We start from the raw sequence: 14,108 nt of genomic DNA, 5'->3' as shown, positions 1-14,108 counted from the left end.
AGAGCCGGGAGCAGCCTCCCACGGCACCGCGGCCTCGGAGCCGCCCGCTCCGTCCCCAGCGCCGGCGGCTGGCCCAGCATGGCCACCTCCCCGCAGAAATCCCCTTCGTCCCCCAAGTCCCCCACCCCCAAATCGCCCCCCTCCAGAAAGAAGGATGACTCCTTCCTGGGCAAGCTCGGCGGCACGCTGGCCAGGAGGAAAAAAGCGAAAGAAGGTAAAAATTAACGACGGGCTTGCACGTTTCCTGGGAGTTACCTTGCTGTGGGGGGGGAGGAGACAGGGGGAGAGGAAAAGCTCTGGGGAGCGGGAGGAAGGGGCTGGCGGGGAAGGACGTGCGGAGCGCGGTGGGCAGGCGAGGGAGGAGCCGCCCCGGCCCCGCCGCTCCCGGGGCCGCTCCCGGGGCCGCTCCCGGGGCCGCTCCCGGGGCCGCTCCCGGGGCCGCTCCCGGGGCCGCTCCCGGGGCCGCTCCCGGGGCCGCTCCCGGGGCCGCTCCCGGGGCCGCTCCCGGGGCCGCTCCCGGGGCCGCTCCCGGGGCCGCTCCCGGGGCCGCTCCGAGTCTGTGTCCAGTGTCTGTGTGCGGGCCCGGCCGGGGAAGGAAGGAATGAAGGAAGGAAGGAGCGCTGCCCGCAGCGGGCCGGGCGGCCGGCGGGCCCCGCAGGCCTGGGAGCGCCCGGGGATGGGTTTTCCCTGGGGGCGCCCGGGGATGGGTTTTCCCTGGGAGCGCCCGGGGATGGGTTTTCCCTGGGCAGGATTTGTGTGCTGAGCCCTGTGTAACGCGGTGTGGTCAGCGCACGGCGCTCTGTGTGATGCACGCCGCTGGTGGGGATCCATAGCAGCGCTCGCGGGCAATGCAGGGATCCCTGTGCTGAGCAAAAGGCTTGCCTGGCCACAGCGAACCTTTACAGGACTCAGCATATACAACAGTCCGGTTCTTTGTCCGTACTTGTGAATTAATACCCGCCCCCCCGCTGAATTTTCCTATATGAAACCCCTTGAGAGAGACAGAATTGGAATTTAACCTTGCTCACCCATCGTTTTGACAGCTGAACTTGATTTAAATATGATGCAAATAGAGACAACATAACAGTCGCTTCAAAACAGGCTTTCTAGCAAAATTCATTGCTTGCCAGTGTGAAGAAGGGTGTGAGGCTCAGCACCCCTTGCTCCTCGTGTGCACATGGGCACTGAAGCCAGACACAGAGTGTTTTGGAGAAGCGCCAGGGCTGTGGACGAGAATGACACAACTTGGGAGCGTACAGCTCCTCATTCTCTTAACTATCACGTCATGTTTCTGTGATGTGCAGTCTTGCTTTTCGATTAAATCCATGTTGCACGATTGTGCTCACATTATTTGTCTTTTTCTGGTCATTTCAGATGGACCAGATGTTGATGAAATAGTAAAGAATGACAACTCAATTACCTATTTTTAAAAATTATCCTGTTAGAGTATTTATGACTATCAGCAGCACTGAGCTAGCAAAAATCTTCCTTGATGAGTCCATGTTGTAGGTATGTTTATAGAGACCTTTAAGCCTATTTGTGGCAGTTTGAGTATGTCCATTATATTGTCGTTAGTACTGTTTTTACTATTAAATACTTTTTTCCTTAGTGACAGATACCTGAAGTCAGAAATCTCCAGCAAACCTTCAGAGGCAGCAATTGCTTTTATCCACTATCTTGTAATCTTACAAAAAGATGTCTTCTGTGAAATCATACTTCTTATTAATGCATTACACGTATTGATTAAAACCTGCACCTGCCATTTCATTATCATGGTCTATGCTTTTGAAATTTGGAAACTGAATTGTCCTTGTCTTTTGCGTTTCCCAATTTTCTAAGGTCTATCTAAAAATAACTGGATTAGAGAGCTGGGGTTTTTTTTATTAACTTTGTAAGGACTGTTATTTGCTGATGGACGAAAATGTATTGTATTAATTTCACCTTAGTATCCTTTTTACTTGCCTGTATATTTTTGACATTTCTTTGGTAGAAGCGTATATAGAGGTGAAATTGATAGTATGCTATCTTATCTTTCTGTTTATTGATTTATGGGTTTTAACACATTCAGGTGGCTTCAGCCTTACTGTGAAGCCTGTCCTCTTTCTTAGTTCCTAATTTTTCTCTACTAAAAAGAAATACAAGTTTGCAAACTATTAATAAGCATTGTTCTTGCTGGCTGTGGCCCACGTAGCTTCCATCGTAAGTTGTGCTTATTGTTTTTGTAGGGCTCCAGGTGTTTTTGAAGCCTAGCTAGGAATTTCAGAGGTCAGATTGCTTGTTGGTCTAGGATCTGAGTTTTGGTTTTTTTTTCCTGTTTTAACCAAACTGTGGTAGGTTTCCTATGGAGGTGGGTCTTGGTCATAGAAGTGCAAGTGGTTATTCAACTGCTTATGCGCAGGATGTATAGGAAAATGTTCAGAATAACTCAGGATAAATGAGGGACAACTGAAAATTTGCATGTCTTTCAGTTGGTGTAAATTCTGCTGTTACACAGAGCACAGAAGCATATTGATTTCCTTCACTGTTTTACCACAAGGTCTAAGAACTGGTGGTTTTTAATAATGCAAAAATGTTTTGTCTTTTGTAGGGACTATGCTGGTTGCACTTTAGTACCATCTCTGCTGTATGTGTAGTTAACTGTTGTAGGCGATACACAATTACACATCTGTGAGTTTTGTATTTTTGTCATCAACAGGTGTTTTGATCATTGTCAGAACTACATTTTTGTATATTGCAACAACAGAGCCAAAATGCTTCACCAAATGAAAATCTTTTAGGCTCTGAAGTGACTTTATGATGAAGAGTAACGCAGATTATTTATGAAAAGAGTAAAGTTTATGTAGTTTCAGGTGTAAAATAGTTTATGATACAACATAAAATGCAGTTTCTGTATTGACATTAATTTATATGCATAAATATATATATAAAATATACAGCAAACATTTGCTTATGCATTTCAAAGTTCTTGGCAATGGTGGAGGTCCACCAGTGGAAGAGGTGAGGGTAGTCTAGACGAGTGAAATGAATTCTCTAATATCAGAGCACAAGTTATTGACCAAAAGAAAGAGAGTAACCTGAAATACTTGAGATATCACACATGATGTAAGCACGGATTAGTCATACCATAAGACATATGTTAATATGGCAAATACATTGCCATTAAATATTAGAGAATACTTGATAAAATCTGGAGGTTGGAGCTCAGATTTGTTTATGTTGTTGTCTGTCACGTAGAGCCGTAGTCTGGTTTTCATTTACAGCATCTCATCACCAGTGGTGTAATTCAAGGATGAGAACATTGTACTGTGGTCTTCCCTGTGAGAGCATCTGCAGCTACATCTTTAAATGGAGCATACATTCTGTTGAGGTAGCAAAATTATAAATTTTTAAGGATGTTTGGAATTAATTAAATTAGCTTTTTTAGGCACTGAGAGAATTGTGAACAAGGACTGGAATACTTGACAGCCTGTCTGCAAACTGAACTGCAGTATGCAAAAGTTATTAGTGGTTTTTAATAAGGTTCTGTCCCCTTCATTGCTGAAAGGCATTTAAAGACTGGCTATCCCATAAATGCTAGTGAGGCATCCCAGTCCTTATCTATCAGGAGTTCAGATACACGATGGAGCTCATCATATGAGCAGAAAAAAAACCCACAAATTAGATTTTTTGTAAGCTTGCTATAGTATTCTGTACTGTGTACTAAACATGTCTTTAAACGCATGTAAGAAGATAACAAAATGGCCTTTTTTTAAAAAGATGGGGAGGGGTGATTGTGTTATCTAATGAATTTTTCATGGTGGATTTAGTAAGGTCATGTGTGATTGTCCTCGAATTTTCCTGGCCTGGCAATTATAAACACAGAAAATTTCCTCCCCCTAATAGCTCACCTTAGTGGAGAATGTAAAGAATTGGCTGCTGACGTGCTGATAAATCTGTGACACATTTGGGTACAGAGAGTGAAGTTCAGAATTGCTTAAATTGCAGAGGAGCAGATGGGAAACAGACAGCTTGAACCCATGAATTTGGTGGAGAGCAATTGTACGGGCTCAGTCAGTTTTCCAATTGATGTGACATCAATTTCAGTAATTTGACTGCTCTTCTGCCTGGTTTATTTGGGGTTGATGGGCAGAAGAAAGAATGAATTTTCTGCTGTCCTCCACTTATAATATTTCTTCTTTTTGTGTTTGTCTTATTATGATTTAATTTTGGTATGTGAGGTCACAGTAGGCAGTGCTCCTCTCTGTGTGCCTCAGGGAAGAGTATGTTAACAGTGTAAAATATTGTAAGTTCTGGTGGATTTTGATAATAGCCTTAACTTTCTTAATCTTTACATTATGTATTTTATGGAATAAAATGGAATCGGAAAAATCTAAGATTACAAAGTAAGAGTAAATGTAGGCTGATGAAAGCTTTTAAGGTGTTTATGTAAAATGTTTTTCTTTCTGCAATCCATGAGTAAAACGCTTTGCTGTGTGGCTCACTGGCAGAAAGATCATGCCTTGGTCTTGCTCAGGGCCTTTTCCAATGGAAATAAATTTATTTCTTGGTGTAGAAGTGTTCTGCTAGATTTCTATAGACTAATTTTCTTTGGACTTGTTTCTGCAACTTACTGCACAGCAATTGCAAATGTCACATCAATTGGAAAACTGACTGAGCCCGTACAATTGCTCTCCACCAAATTCACTGGTTCAAGCTGGCTGTTTTTGTGTCAGTAGATGTTTGTGTGAGAGATTCTAGGCTGGCTGAAACACTCTGCAGTGCACAGGCTTTTCTTTTTCTCTGCTCTTCCCTGATGCTATGTTTAAAAGCGGGAGCTGGAAGGAACTGATCTGTGTCCTATCATCATATTTGCTAATGTATGGCATGAATGATGAAAATGAACCACTGGGTACTAATGTCATGCTGGTGTTCGGAGGATGGCATGTGGTGTCTCTTGTGAAAGGGAAGATGTGGGGAAGGCTTTATTGTCACTCTTATCAATGCTTCTCACATTCTGCCTTTCACTGTACATATCACTACATCACCCCTAGGCCTTCTAGTGTCATCAGAGTGACTGAGCAGCTGCTTTTGCTGTCTGACATGTTTCTCCACCAAACTCACTGCACGGGAACTGGAATGTGCTCAGAATCTTTGCCCTGCATTTTGTGCCACACATTTCCGTGCCCCTGGTGATGCTGGGCAAAACCTGTTAGCATCGCCACTGAAGGAATTACTGCCTTGGAGCAAGTTCTCTTAAGTAGATAAAATACTCCAGTGCTGGGGAAGATTAAACAGAAGAATAGAGAGGAGGTCCACATGCTTTGTTTGTTGTCACTTCACTGCTTGAGGTGGTAGGAGAGAAACCCCCCAGGAGGACAGCACCTTGGTGTTGTTGGTGTGCTTTGAAACCAAATCATCAGGGCATATCTGGGGAGACCTGTGCTGTGGTGGTGGAAGGGATTGCTTGGTGGAAAGTGTTGGAGCAATCTTTGGGGTGGCTCCGTGTGGTGGAAAAATCTCTCTTTTAACTTGTGTTTTTAAAGAAAGGCTCAGTAGTTTCTTGTTGTTTGGTCTTAAAGTAGTTTATTTTAAGTTAATTTAAAAGATTGTCTTTTGGAGCTGCTGCAGTCTGCTCAGTGGGCCAGGCAAAGGCACACAAACACTTTGACATCTTTTTTGTCTCTTATCTTTTTTTTCTCTCCCCCCGCCCAGGGCTGGTGCTATCTTTTATATGATACAATACGTGTTATAGGTTTTCTCTAATGTCCATTACTTATATTAAATGGTGCTTTCCTACTCTAAACTAATCTGTGAGTGCTAACATTCCTAAGACCATGGAGGTAAGGAAGGAGAAAGAGGAATTCAAGCCTGCCCCATCCTCCCTCTATCTTAAAACCTCTGACCCCCATGTACAAAACCAACCCCCCCCCCCCCCCCGTACAGCACTCAAAAATTCTTCCCTTTACTTTGTGACTACTTCTACTTTAATATCTAAACTTTTGTGACTTCTTGTTCTACCTGCAAGGTTGGTAAATCATTCCATGGTTCAAACCCAAAATCACAGCTGTTTCTAGTTGCCTGCCAGGGTCTCAAATGCTTCTGACCTGGACCTGGAACATCCAGAAATATCTGAGGGACATTTTGAGTTCTAACAGAAAGGAAGAGCATTGCCTCTGAAAGCTGAGCATCCTCCTGTTGCTTGGGCTGGAGATGCAGCTCCTGGGGATGAATGTGGGTGGCAGCTTGGCCCTGCTGCTTTGGGCTGTTCAGCATCTGTCCAGCCGGGCTCCGCCCACCTGGAGCTTTCTTCATCCCCCTTTTTTAATAGCCTCTGGCTCCAGCTGGTTCAGAGAAAGACATAAAAATATTGTGAAAGTGTTTCTGAATCTCGAAAGTAAAAGATAATCCTAAAATTATTCTTAAATTATTCCTTATTGCAGTCAGATATTTGTGCAGGGCCCAGTCTGGTTATGCTCGGTTCGTGTGTCTCATATACAACTCAAATCTGCAGGAACATGTGAGTCCCAGGTGCCAGCTTTTTTGCCAGGCAGATTATTTTGAGTGTATATCCAGAGTTATGCTGAGTGTGTGCATGCCTGCTTTATGTGAGTGCCTCCTAGCAGGTGCAGAGGGGTTCGATCACACAGGTACAGGATTGTGCTGGCAGTGTTGAGATTAACAAAGCACAGCAGTGCCAACCTCTTGTGAGCCAGAGAGGAGGCAAAGGAGCCCACGATGGTGGCTCACTGCAGGCAGGAGGAGTCCTGCATGCAGTGAGGGAACATGGAGCCAGGCTGTGCATGATTATTTTCTGAAACTTAGTCCTATGAGGTATTTTGAATGCCTGAAATGTTTTTTGAAAGCAATGGGGGCTAAAAGTGAGTCTGTGTGGATCTTGCATATCTCCAGTGGCCCACATGTGAATCACGTAGGTCATCAGAGACATCTTGTGAAATTGTAAAATGTCTGTTGTGACATCTGTTAGGATTATGAAGCTGTTGTGAAGCTTATACCAAATTCTGTTGGTTTGCCCTTCCCTGTTAGTATTGTAAAGAAGGCATTTCTGCCATGTACCAGGGCACTGGGCTTTGATCTCCTATTCTGACCCAAACCAGCCATGAATTCTACATTCTCTGACTACCTGCATGAGGGCAGCGGAGCCACTGAACTCAATCTTCACATTTGACTTGCAAAAGTAGCCTAAATTACATGGTCAGCTGCTGCAGAAGTATGCCTTTTATCTCCTTTTTCCTATTTAAATAATTCCTTCATCATCTGAGCTGAGGTTTCAGCTAAAAATAAGCATACATTGAACAATTTGTTGAAGAGCCTCCAGTGCTTTCAGATTACAGGATGGAGACATGGAAAAGAAACCCAACACAACAGAAACAGTTAGGGATGATGCACTCCGCTCAGATTGATGCACTTTTGTTTCAGTGCTAATTTTTCCTTTACATCTCCAGATTTAAAACATGCATTCCCTTAGATCATACTCATAAAACCATATATATAGTTTGCAGAGTGAAGATGGATATAATCAAGTAATGCTGTGGAATAAATATGAGGTACTTAACTGAGGATAAAGTTTTCGTCCTCAGTGGAGTGAGTGAGCTGTCAAGAGAATCTGGAGTTTTAGAACTCTGATGTTTCCTGTAGCATTTAAAGGAATCTGCCCTGAAGGTAAGAGAAGACCTAGAGGCCAAGACTGGCAGAGAGAAAAGTTCTCACTGGATTTGATTACTGCTTGTGGGCTTTGTATCTCCTGAAACCCCTCACCTTAAAGGCAGCTTCCAGTAAGTACAGGTCTGTGCTTCTGGAAGTCTCCCTTGGACAGAATCTCTGGGATGTATGCTAATTTTTATTCTCTTTCTTTATTGCCTTTCACAACCATTAAATGATGTCTTCCCTGCAGAGCAAATAGTTTAATGCTTGGCTTCTGCCTTTCTCACGGAGATTAAGATAAGGACAGTCCAGTTTGTTATGTCACTGTATCCAAGATCAAGTGCTTCCTAATAACTTAATCCAGAGTTCTGCAGTCTTTTTGAGCAGAATGCTGTTGTTGCTGTGGGTGAAGTCAGCAGTTGCAGGGACACAGTTCTTTGTGAAGTGAAACTTTAGAAAATCTTTAGTGGTTGAGGTGTACCTAAAATCATCTTGTATTTCCACCTGCTGCTTCTGTCCTGTTCCTTTTCCTCCCCACACCAGTTCCTAGTCAAATACAGTTGTTGTTGTATCCCTAACAATAAGCTGTTTTATCAGCTAAACTGCAGCCAACCCCAAAAGAAGACATCCTGAAAGGCCAGTTGCCACTGCAGGTGGTGCAGTCAGAGCTGTGCTGGAAGCAGTGTAATGCCATTTTACTTGAGAGAGGATGAGCTGCAAGGCAGGCTATTTTATAGTGCTTCACATTTTCACTTGCAGCTCTTCCAAATGAGGAGCTGGGCTGGGGCTGAAGGCATAGCTTGCTCTCTGTGTGTTCTGTGGGTAGTTCCTGTGATGCTCCTGGTAGTTCCTGTGCTGCTCTTGTGTGTGTGGCTGCAGATGGAGCACTGAGTAGCAAGGCTTGCTCTCCACATGTATCATCATGCATTTTCTGCTTGGTGTGCTAATACTTACTAATAGCTGACGTTATTTGGCTTGAATACCCTTGTCCCTGTTGGAATTGGGTGTGTATGTGTGTTGAGTGTCCCAGAGAGTTAATTCACTTTAGTGACCAAACTGAAATACAAACAAAGGATGTATTGGACCAAAAGCAAGAATCAGATCAATAGCCTTTTGTGAATCTTTAGTCTACTCTGCAACTACCACTTGGAAAGCTGTGCTCAGGCCAGAGAAAACCAAGGGCCAGAAAAAACCCAGGGATGTGACTGGTCAAGAGTGAGTTGTGCTGGCAGAGCTGTATTAGGAAGATTAGCCACCATCTGTTCACCCAAATCCTGCACCTGGCTCTAGACTGTGCCACTGTTCATCAAGCAGTGATCTTGCTCAAAATATCAAAGAATTGCAGGATGAAATAACAAGGCTCTACAGTCTCCCAAATGCTCTGGTTTCCTTTCAGTTTTGTAGTAGTCCATGGGAAGTAATTACATGTAGTGCTATGAAATGTTCTGATCATATATGTGGATTTAATACAAAATTAGAGAGCATAGAGCTACTCCTGTTCTTTGCCCTTCCAGGGGAGTGGTAGAGCAGTCTGTGGCACTGACCCAGTGGTGGGTGATATTAGCCTTTATTCATAGTGAAACCTATGAAATCCCGCTTGGGAAAAGGGACTTGAGGAGGAGAGGGGTGCAACAATTGTCAGTGAGCACTGTTCTCCATCAGAAGCTCTGGACAGAGACTGAAGGGTGTGGTGGGGAGAGAAGCAGCTCCAGCCCAGTAGTGATTTCCCAGACATAAAAATACAATCTCACACTGCAAAAGCTTAGAAAGAATAAAAAAATCCAGATGTAACCTAAACATTATAATTTCCTGAATATTCATTTGACATAAGATTGATAATTTTTTAGTGGAATATGTGTTCACAAGAAGAAAAAGTGTGCCACCACATCTATCTAATCTCCTTGGGAGTTACCAGCTCTTTTCCACAAGCCATGTTTCTTTAATCATTTTCATCCAGTGCTTTCCCACATTCACATCTACTAAAAATACCTAAAACTCCACATTACCAGCAATGGTCCCTTTCAGACAGCATGCAGGTAATGATTGCTGGGTTCTTTTCTGGTAGAATTTAGCATTCCAGCTTCTAATTTACTGCAGAGGGAAAATTGAAGATGCTTCTGATGACATTTCTGGGCTTTCTGGGTGCTAAGAAGTGCATGTTAATGTGGCAGTGCTCTCTTGCCATTGCACCTGCTTTTTAGCCCATGCTTCATGGTTTCCCTGGAATTGCAGTAGTGGAAGGCTGGGTGTTAGATGATTACAGGGCTGTGGCTGAGCACCTTCCTGGCCCAGGGACAGGCAGGTATCACCTCAGCAAACACATGGACAGGGTGCAGGCAGCCTGCAGAGCACGTGTGCTGCAGGGCTGGGAGCTAAGGTCAGAATTTCCCAGACAAGAATGCCTAAATTGTCGTGCCCTACTTATCCAACTGTGTGAGCTGGATTAATGAAAGGGAGACCTTAGACAGAGTACATTTAGAGTTTAGACTTTGGGTACATTTAGTGGGAGAAGATATGTTTTCTTTTGTGTCTGTACAGGTGGTCCTTTTGAAGCAAGCCAAAATAAGCTTCCTCACCTGGGTAACGGCCTGAATAGGTTGGCAGGGTGTGAATCCATTTTCAACACATGTAAAGAAAAGGGTAACAGTTTGCCAGTGCAGAGCCTTTCATTTATTTTTTTTTTTTCTTAGCAGGCTTTTTCTTCGGCCACTGAGTTAGGATGAGGCCTAATTTTTTTTTTTTTTTTAACCGTAGGCAGTTCTAAAGTAGCAAACTATTAATAGTGAAATATTGGTTTAGAAGAACACTAATGCACAGGGGATTCTAGAGCAAACGAGGCAATGCTGTCAATGGTTCAGATTGTTCTTAATTACAATAATGGCATTACAGGAGCTGCAGTTGCTGTTGGGCACAAAAGAAGATAATGATAATGTCAGAGTGCTCAGAGTAAATGCAGTATAATGTATTGCAGAGCTGAATTCAAAAGATGATATGCCTAACTTGTCGTCAGAGTGCATGAAGAAGAAGAATGGTAAAAGGTCAGAACAGTTTTTGTTGTAACTGTGTAGTTCAGGGGTTTGGATTTTGTGGTTTATTTGGGGGTTTTTGTGGCCGATGCTTTCAGGTTTAAGAAGAAATGTCAGGTCTCATGTGTTTAAATGATAAGTATTAATTTTATTAGAAGGTGCGATCACATCTGTCTTACCCACTTGGAATAAAGAACATCACTCTTGCTTTGAGAAGGAAAGGAGGTATCTATTGGCTCAGTACCCTCATATCCTCAACACATTTGATATTGATCCTGTCAGAATAAAAGAACAGGAATATGGTAGATTTGGCCCCAGGTCAGAATTTGCCCCAGTAGCCTCTGGAAGTTTGTCCAGACCTATTTGATTCATGTGATCCCTATGTTGTAATGAGACCAAAAAAACTCAACTCTGACTTTAGGCGTGTTTGAAAGCTGCATTAGAATTTTATGGCTAGAGGCCAAATCTGAATTGCAGCACTTCTAAACATTCTGATGCTGTGCACTCAAATTCATCACTGCAGGGGAAGAGACTCTGCTGTTTGACTGCAAAGTAAAACTCGCAGCAGAGCAGCTCGTAGTCTTGCATTCTTGTCACAGCTTTGTTAAAATTCTCAATCATACATGAGGACATGTAATAAACTAGAAAATAGTGGTGGTATTCCTGATTATACCACAAGTGTTCCAAGTGACTTAGTGTCTTGCATAACTTACTGCAGTGGTGGGTTGAATTGGAAAAAAATATAATCAGCATCCAGTTGATTTGCAGCTTTATTATCTTGTTATTTTTAACTGACTTGAAATAGTTACCCACAAATAAATCATCTTTAACGGATTTGATATGGTTCCTCCCAAATGAAATGGTTTGTGAAGAATCCGAATAAATGTTTTTTAGGAGCTGTCTGATGCAGAAGATGCCAGCATGCAGCTTTTCCCCAGCAGACCGGAGGGTGCAGGTGCTGTGTAGGGCACAAGGTGGCTCCAGCTGAAAGCTGGTGTGAGCAGCCCGAGTGCCAGGAATGAGTCCAGAGGAATCGGCTGGGTCAGAATGGAGCTCAGCAGATTCTGCGTGCACACCCGCTATTCTGAAAATGAACTGAATCCTTATGGCCTTTAGCAGAAAGCCATGTCCAGCCTTAGAGTCAGACCAGTACATTCAGATTGCATTTGGGGTCTTGTATTTCGTTTTTGAAAGGAGTTCCCTCAGTGGATTTTATCAGACATTCTCCTTTTGCCTGAGTAAAAGGTAACAATTCTGTGCAGAACAGCATTCCCAGGGTAAGCTGTGGAAATAAACAGGGTTGGTGTACACAATGAGATGGAGTAAAAATTTAACAAGGTAGAAATCCATTTAGATTTAAGTGAAATGTGCCACTTTGAGCTTACTAAATATGCTGTTTAGTCTAGTGACTGCAGCCCTAGCAAAACTACCCCAGCTAAAGAAGAAGAATGCAAATTTCCACACTAAAAGAGATAAGAAAAACTCCTTAGACCTTAAAACAAACAAGGCAGTGACCCAAGAGTTCTTCCTGTACTTTCTAACAAAAACTGAGTACAAGTGTAACTAGCTGTAAGTATAATGTGAATCAGCAAAATAAATATGCATTAACCTATTGTAGGATTCTATACATAGAGAAATTAGTAAGGGTAATAAAAAAAGATCAAGAGTTCTCAAAGATACACATATCCATTAAAGGGCAATGAGTCCCAACATGTGTCTACAGCACTGTAAATAAACATACCCATTCCCTACAAATCTTTTATTAGAATTGTAGGGTTTGATTTTTAATCCACGTTTCAACAGTGAGAACACAAATATAAAGTAAGCAAGGCAGACAATAGGACAGAGAATGAAAGATTAATGAGAAGGGGTTTGGAGTTTTTGGTTTGGGTTGTTTGGGTTTTTTTGCAAAACAGGTCATTATAATTTAATGGATACATGAGAGAGCAGGATAAGCTGATAAGAAAACCCCATATTATAAACAATCAGAAATGCATTGTGTCTGTTGTTGGTCTTGCACTCTGTAAAATAACATTTTTGTTTTCAGAGTCTCTTAGAAGCAAATTGTATGTCCATTGCTTTTTCTGACATAATATTAGCTGCTAACAGTCTGCCCTTACACAGAATATCTTTGTCTGACTGAAACACCTGTGAATTTTAAGGTGAGATCAGAAAAGGAAAAATGTTTGTTCTCCCTGCACCATCTGCTTGGGCAACTGAGGTAGAAAAGGTGAATTGATTTACTTGTGCTCTTCTGCAGGCAAAGAAGTGGGAGGAAGCAGTGGTCTCCTCATTTCTGTGTTTAGTCTTGCTCCATTAGGCTGCTTTGTGCCATTCACAGTTTTTGTTGGTTTTTAGAGTTTCTGATGTGTGTTCTGATACAGTTTAGATTTTTATGTGAAACTGAACTTTTAAGTGGTTTGGTTTCTTTTGTTGGTTTGTTGGTTTTTATATGTGAACTAGGTAGGCATTTCCTCTGGTTTGAATTCTTAAATATGCTTTACATACAGTAGCAGCAGGAATTCTATTTAATAGATATATGAAGAAATAACATTTCTGAATATGATTTTTTGACTCTATCCCAAAGAAGGAAGTCTTGGTTTTAAGAGGTTTAAGATGTTAAACTTAATAACAGTCTTTCTCAAAGTAATGTCAGGTGTTAAAAAAATTTTATAAATCTAACTTCGCTGTATTATTTATTTTAAAAGTCTTGAAGTATATAGTTTTCTTTTCTAACATCTAATGTTAAATACAGTGAAATAGATTAGGTACCAGACCTACATAGAGTTAATGTTAAAACAGTGCAAAGCACCCTTTTGACTTTGTAAATTCTTTCTATTTTCATTTTTACAAATTAATTTTATCAAAAGTTAGCTGTGGGCATGATTCTAATTATTAGCGCCCCATATTAGATGTAATCCCTTTGTTCTTCATTCAGACAGAGTGCCTATTAGGGCCAAAGAAAGTTTTGACTGAATAAGGAATACAACAACTGGCTGCAGTTTTAGTACATGTAGGGCCAGATTGTGGGTCAGGGCCAGCTCAAAGTGTACAGCTCCAGCCATTCCACATCTTGTGCATCATAGGCAGATCCTTCACACTGTTGTGATGGGACTTTATTAACACTTCAACTACGGAAGAAAAAAACCTGACAGTGTTTTATGGCTGCTCGGAATCTTACTAGCACATCTTGGTGTTTTGTGTTTCTGAACTGAAATGATGCAAACATGTCTTCAAAAACATTTCCCTGTTTTCATGAGAGAGCAAAGAAAACAGAAGTAATCAAAAACTGGTATTAAATACTCAAATAGTTCAGGCAATTAATAAATCTGCCGTTGCAGAATAGGACTGTGGGCTGGAGCTGGCTCATAACTTAATGTTAACTTACATTTAATTAGCCAGACCAGATGGAAGCTGGCTAAGCTTCGCATGAAGGCTTGT

The 14,108-nt window shown here is 42.1% G+C and overlaps 1 protein-coding gene across 2 annotated transcripts in view; it reads left to right on the top strand.

Moving 5' to 3' along the window:
* Nucleotides 1–14,108, top strand: part of PARVA (parvin alpha) — a 63,093-nt gene continuing 48,985 nt past the window's right edge. The window contains exon 1 of one of the 2 annotated variants that reach the window (XM_021527536.4): nucleotides 1–214. In XM_021527536.4, the coding sequence (XP_021383211.1) occupies nucleotides 79–214 (136 nt within the window). In that variant the 5' untranslated portion in view covers nucleotides 1–78. Of the gene's footprint in view, nucleotides 215–661 lie in introns of those variants that run through there. The other variant, XM_021527537.3, reaches the window with a different exon arrangement.

The sequence above is a fragment of the Lonchura striata genome, chromosome 5 (genome assembly GCF_050655825.1).
Source record: "Lonchura striata isolate lonStrDom1 chromosome 5, ASM5065582v1, whole genome shotgun sequence".
NCBI lineage: Eukaryota > Metazoa > Chordata > Aves > Passeriformes > Estrildidae > Lonchura > Lonchura striata.
Note: the sequence above shows the minus strand (reverse complement) of the source record. Positions and strands in the feature narration are given on the sequence as shown.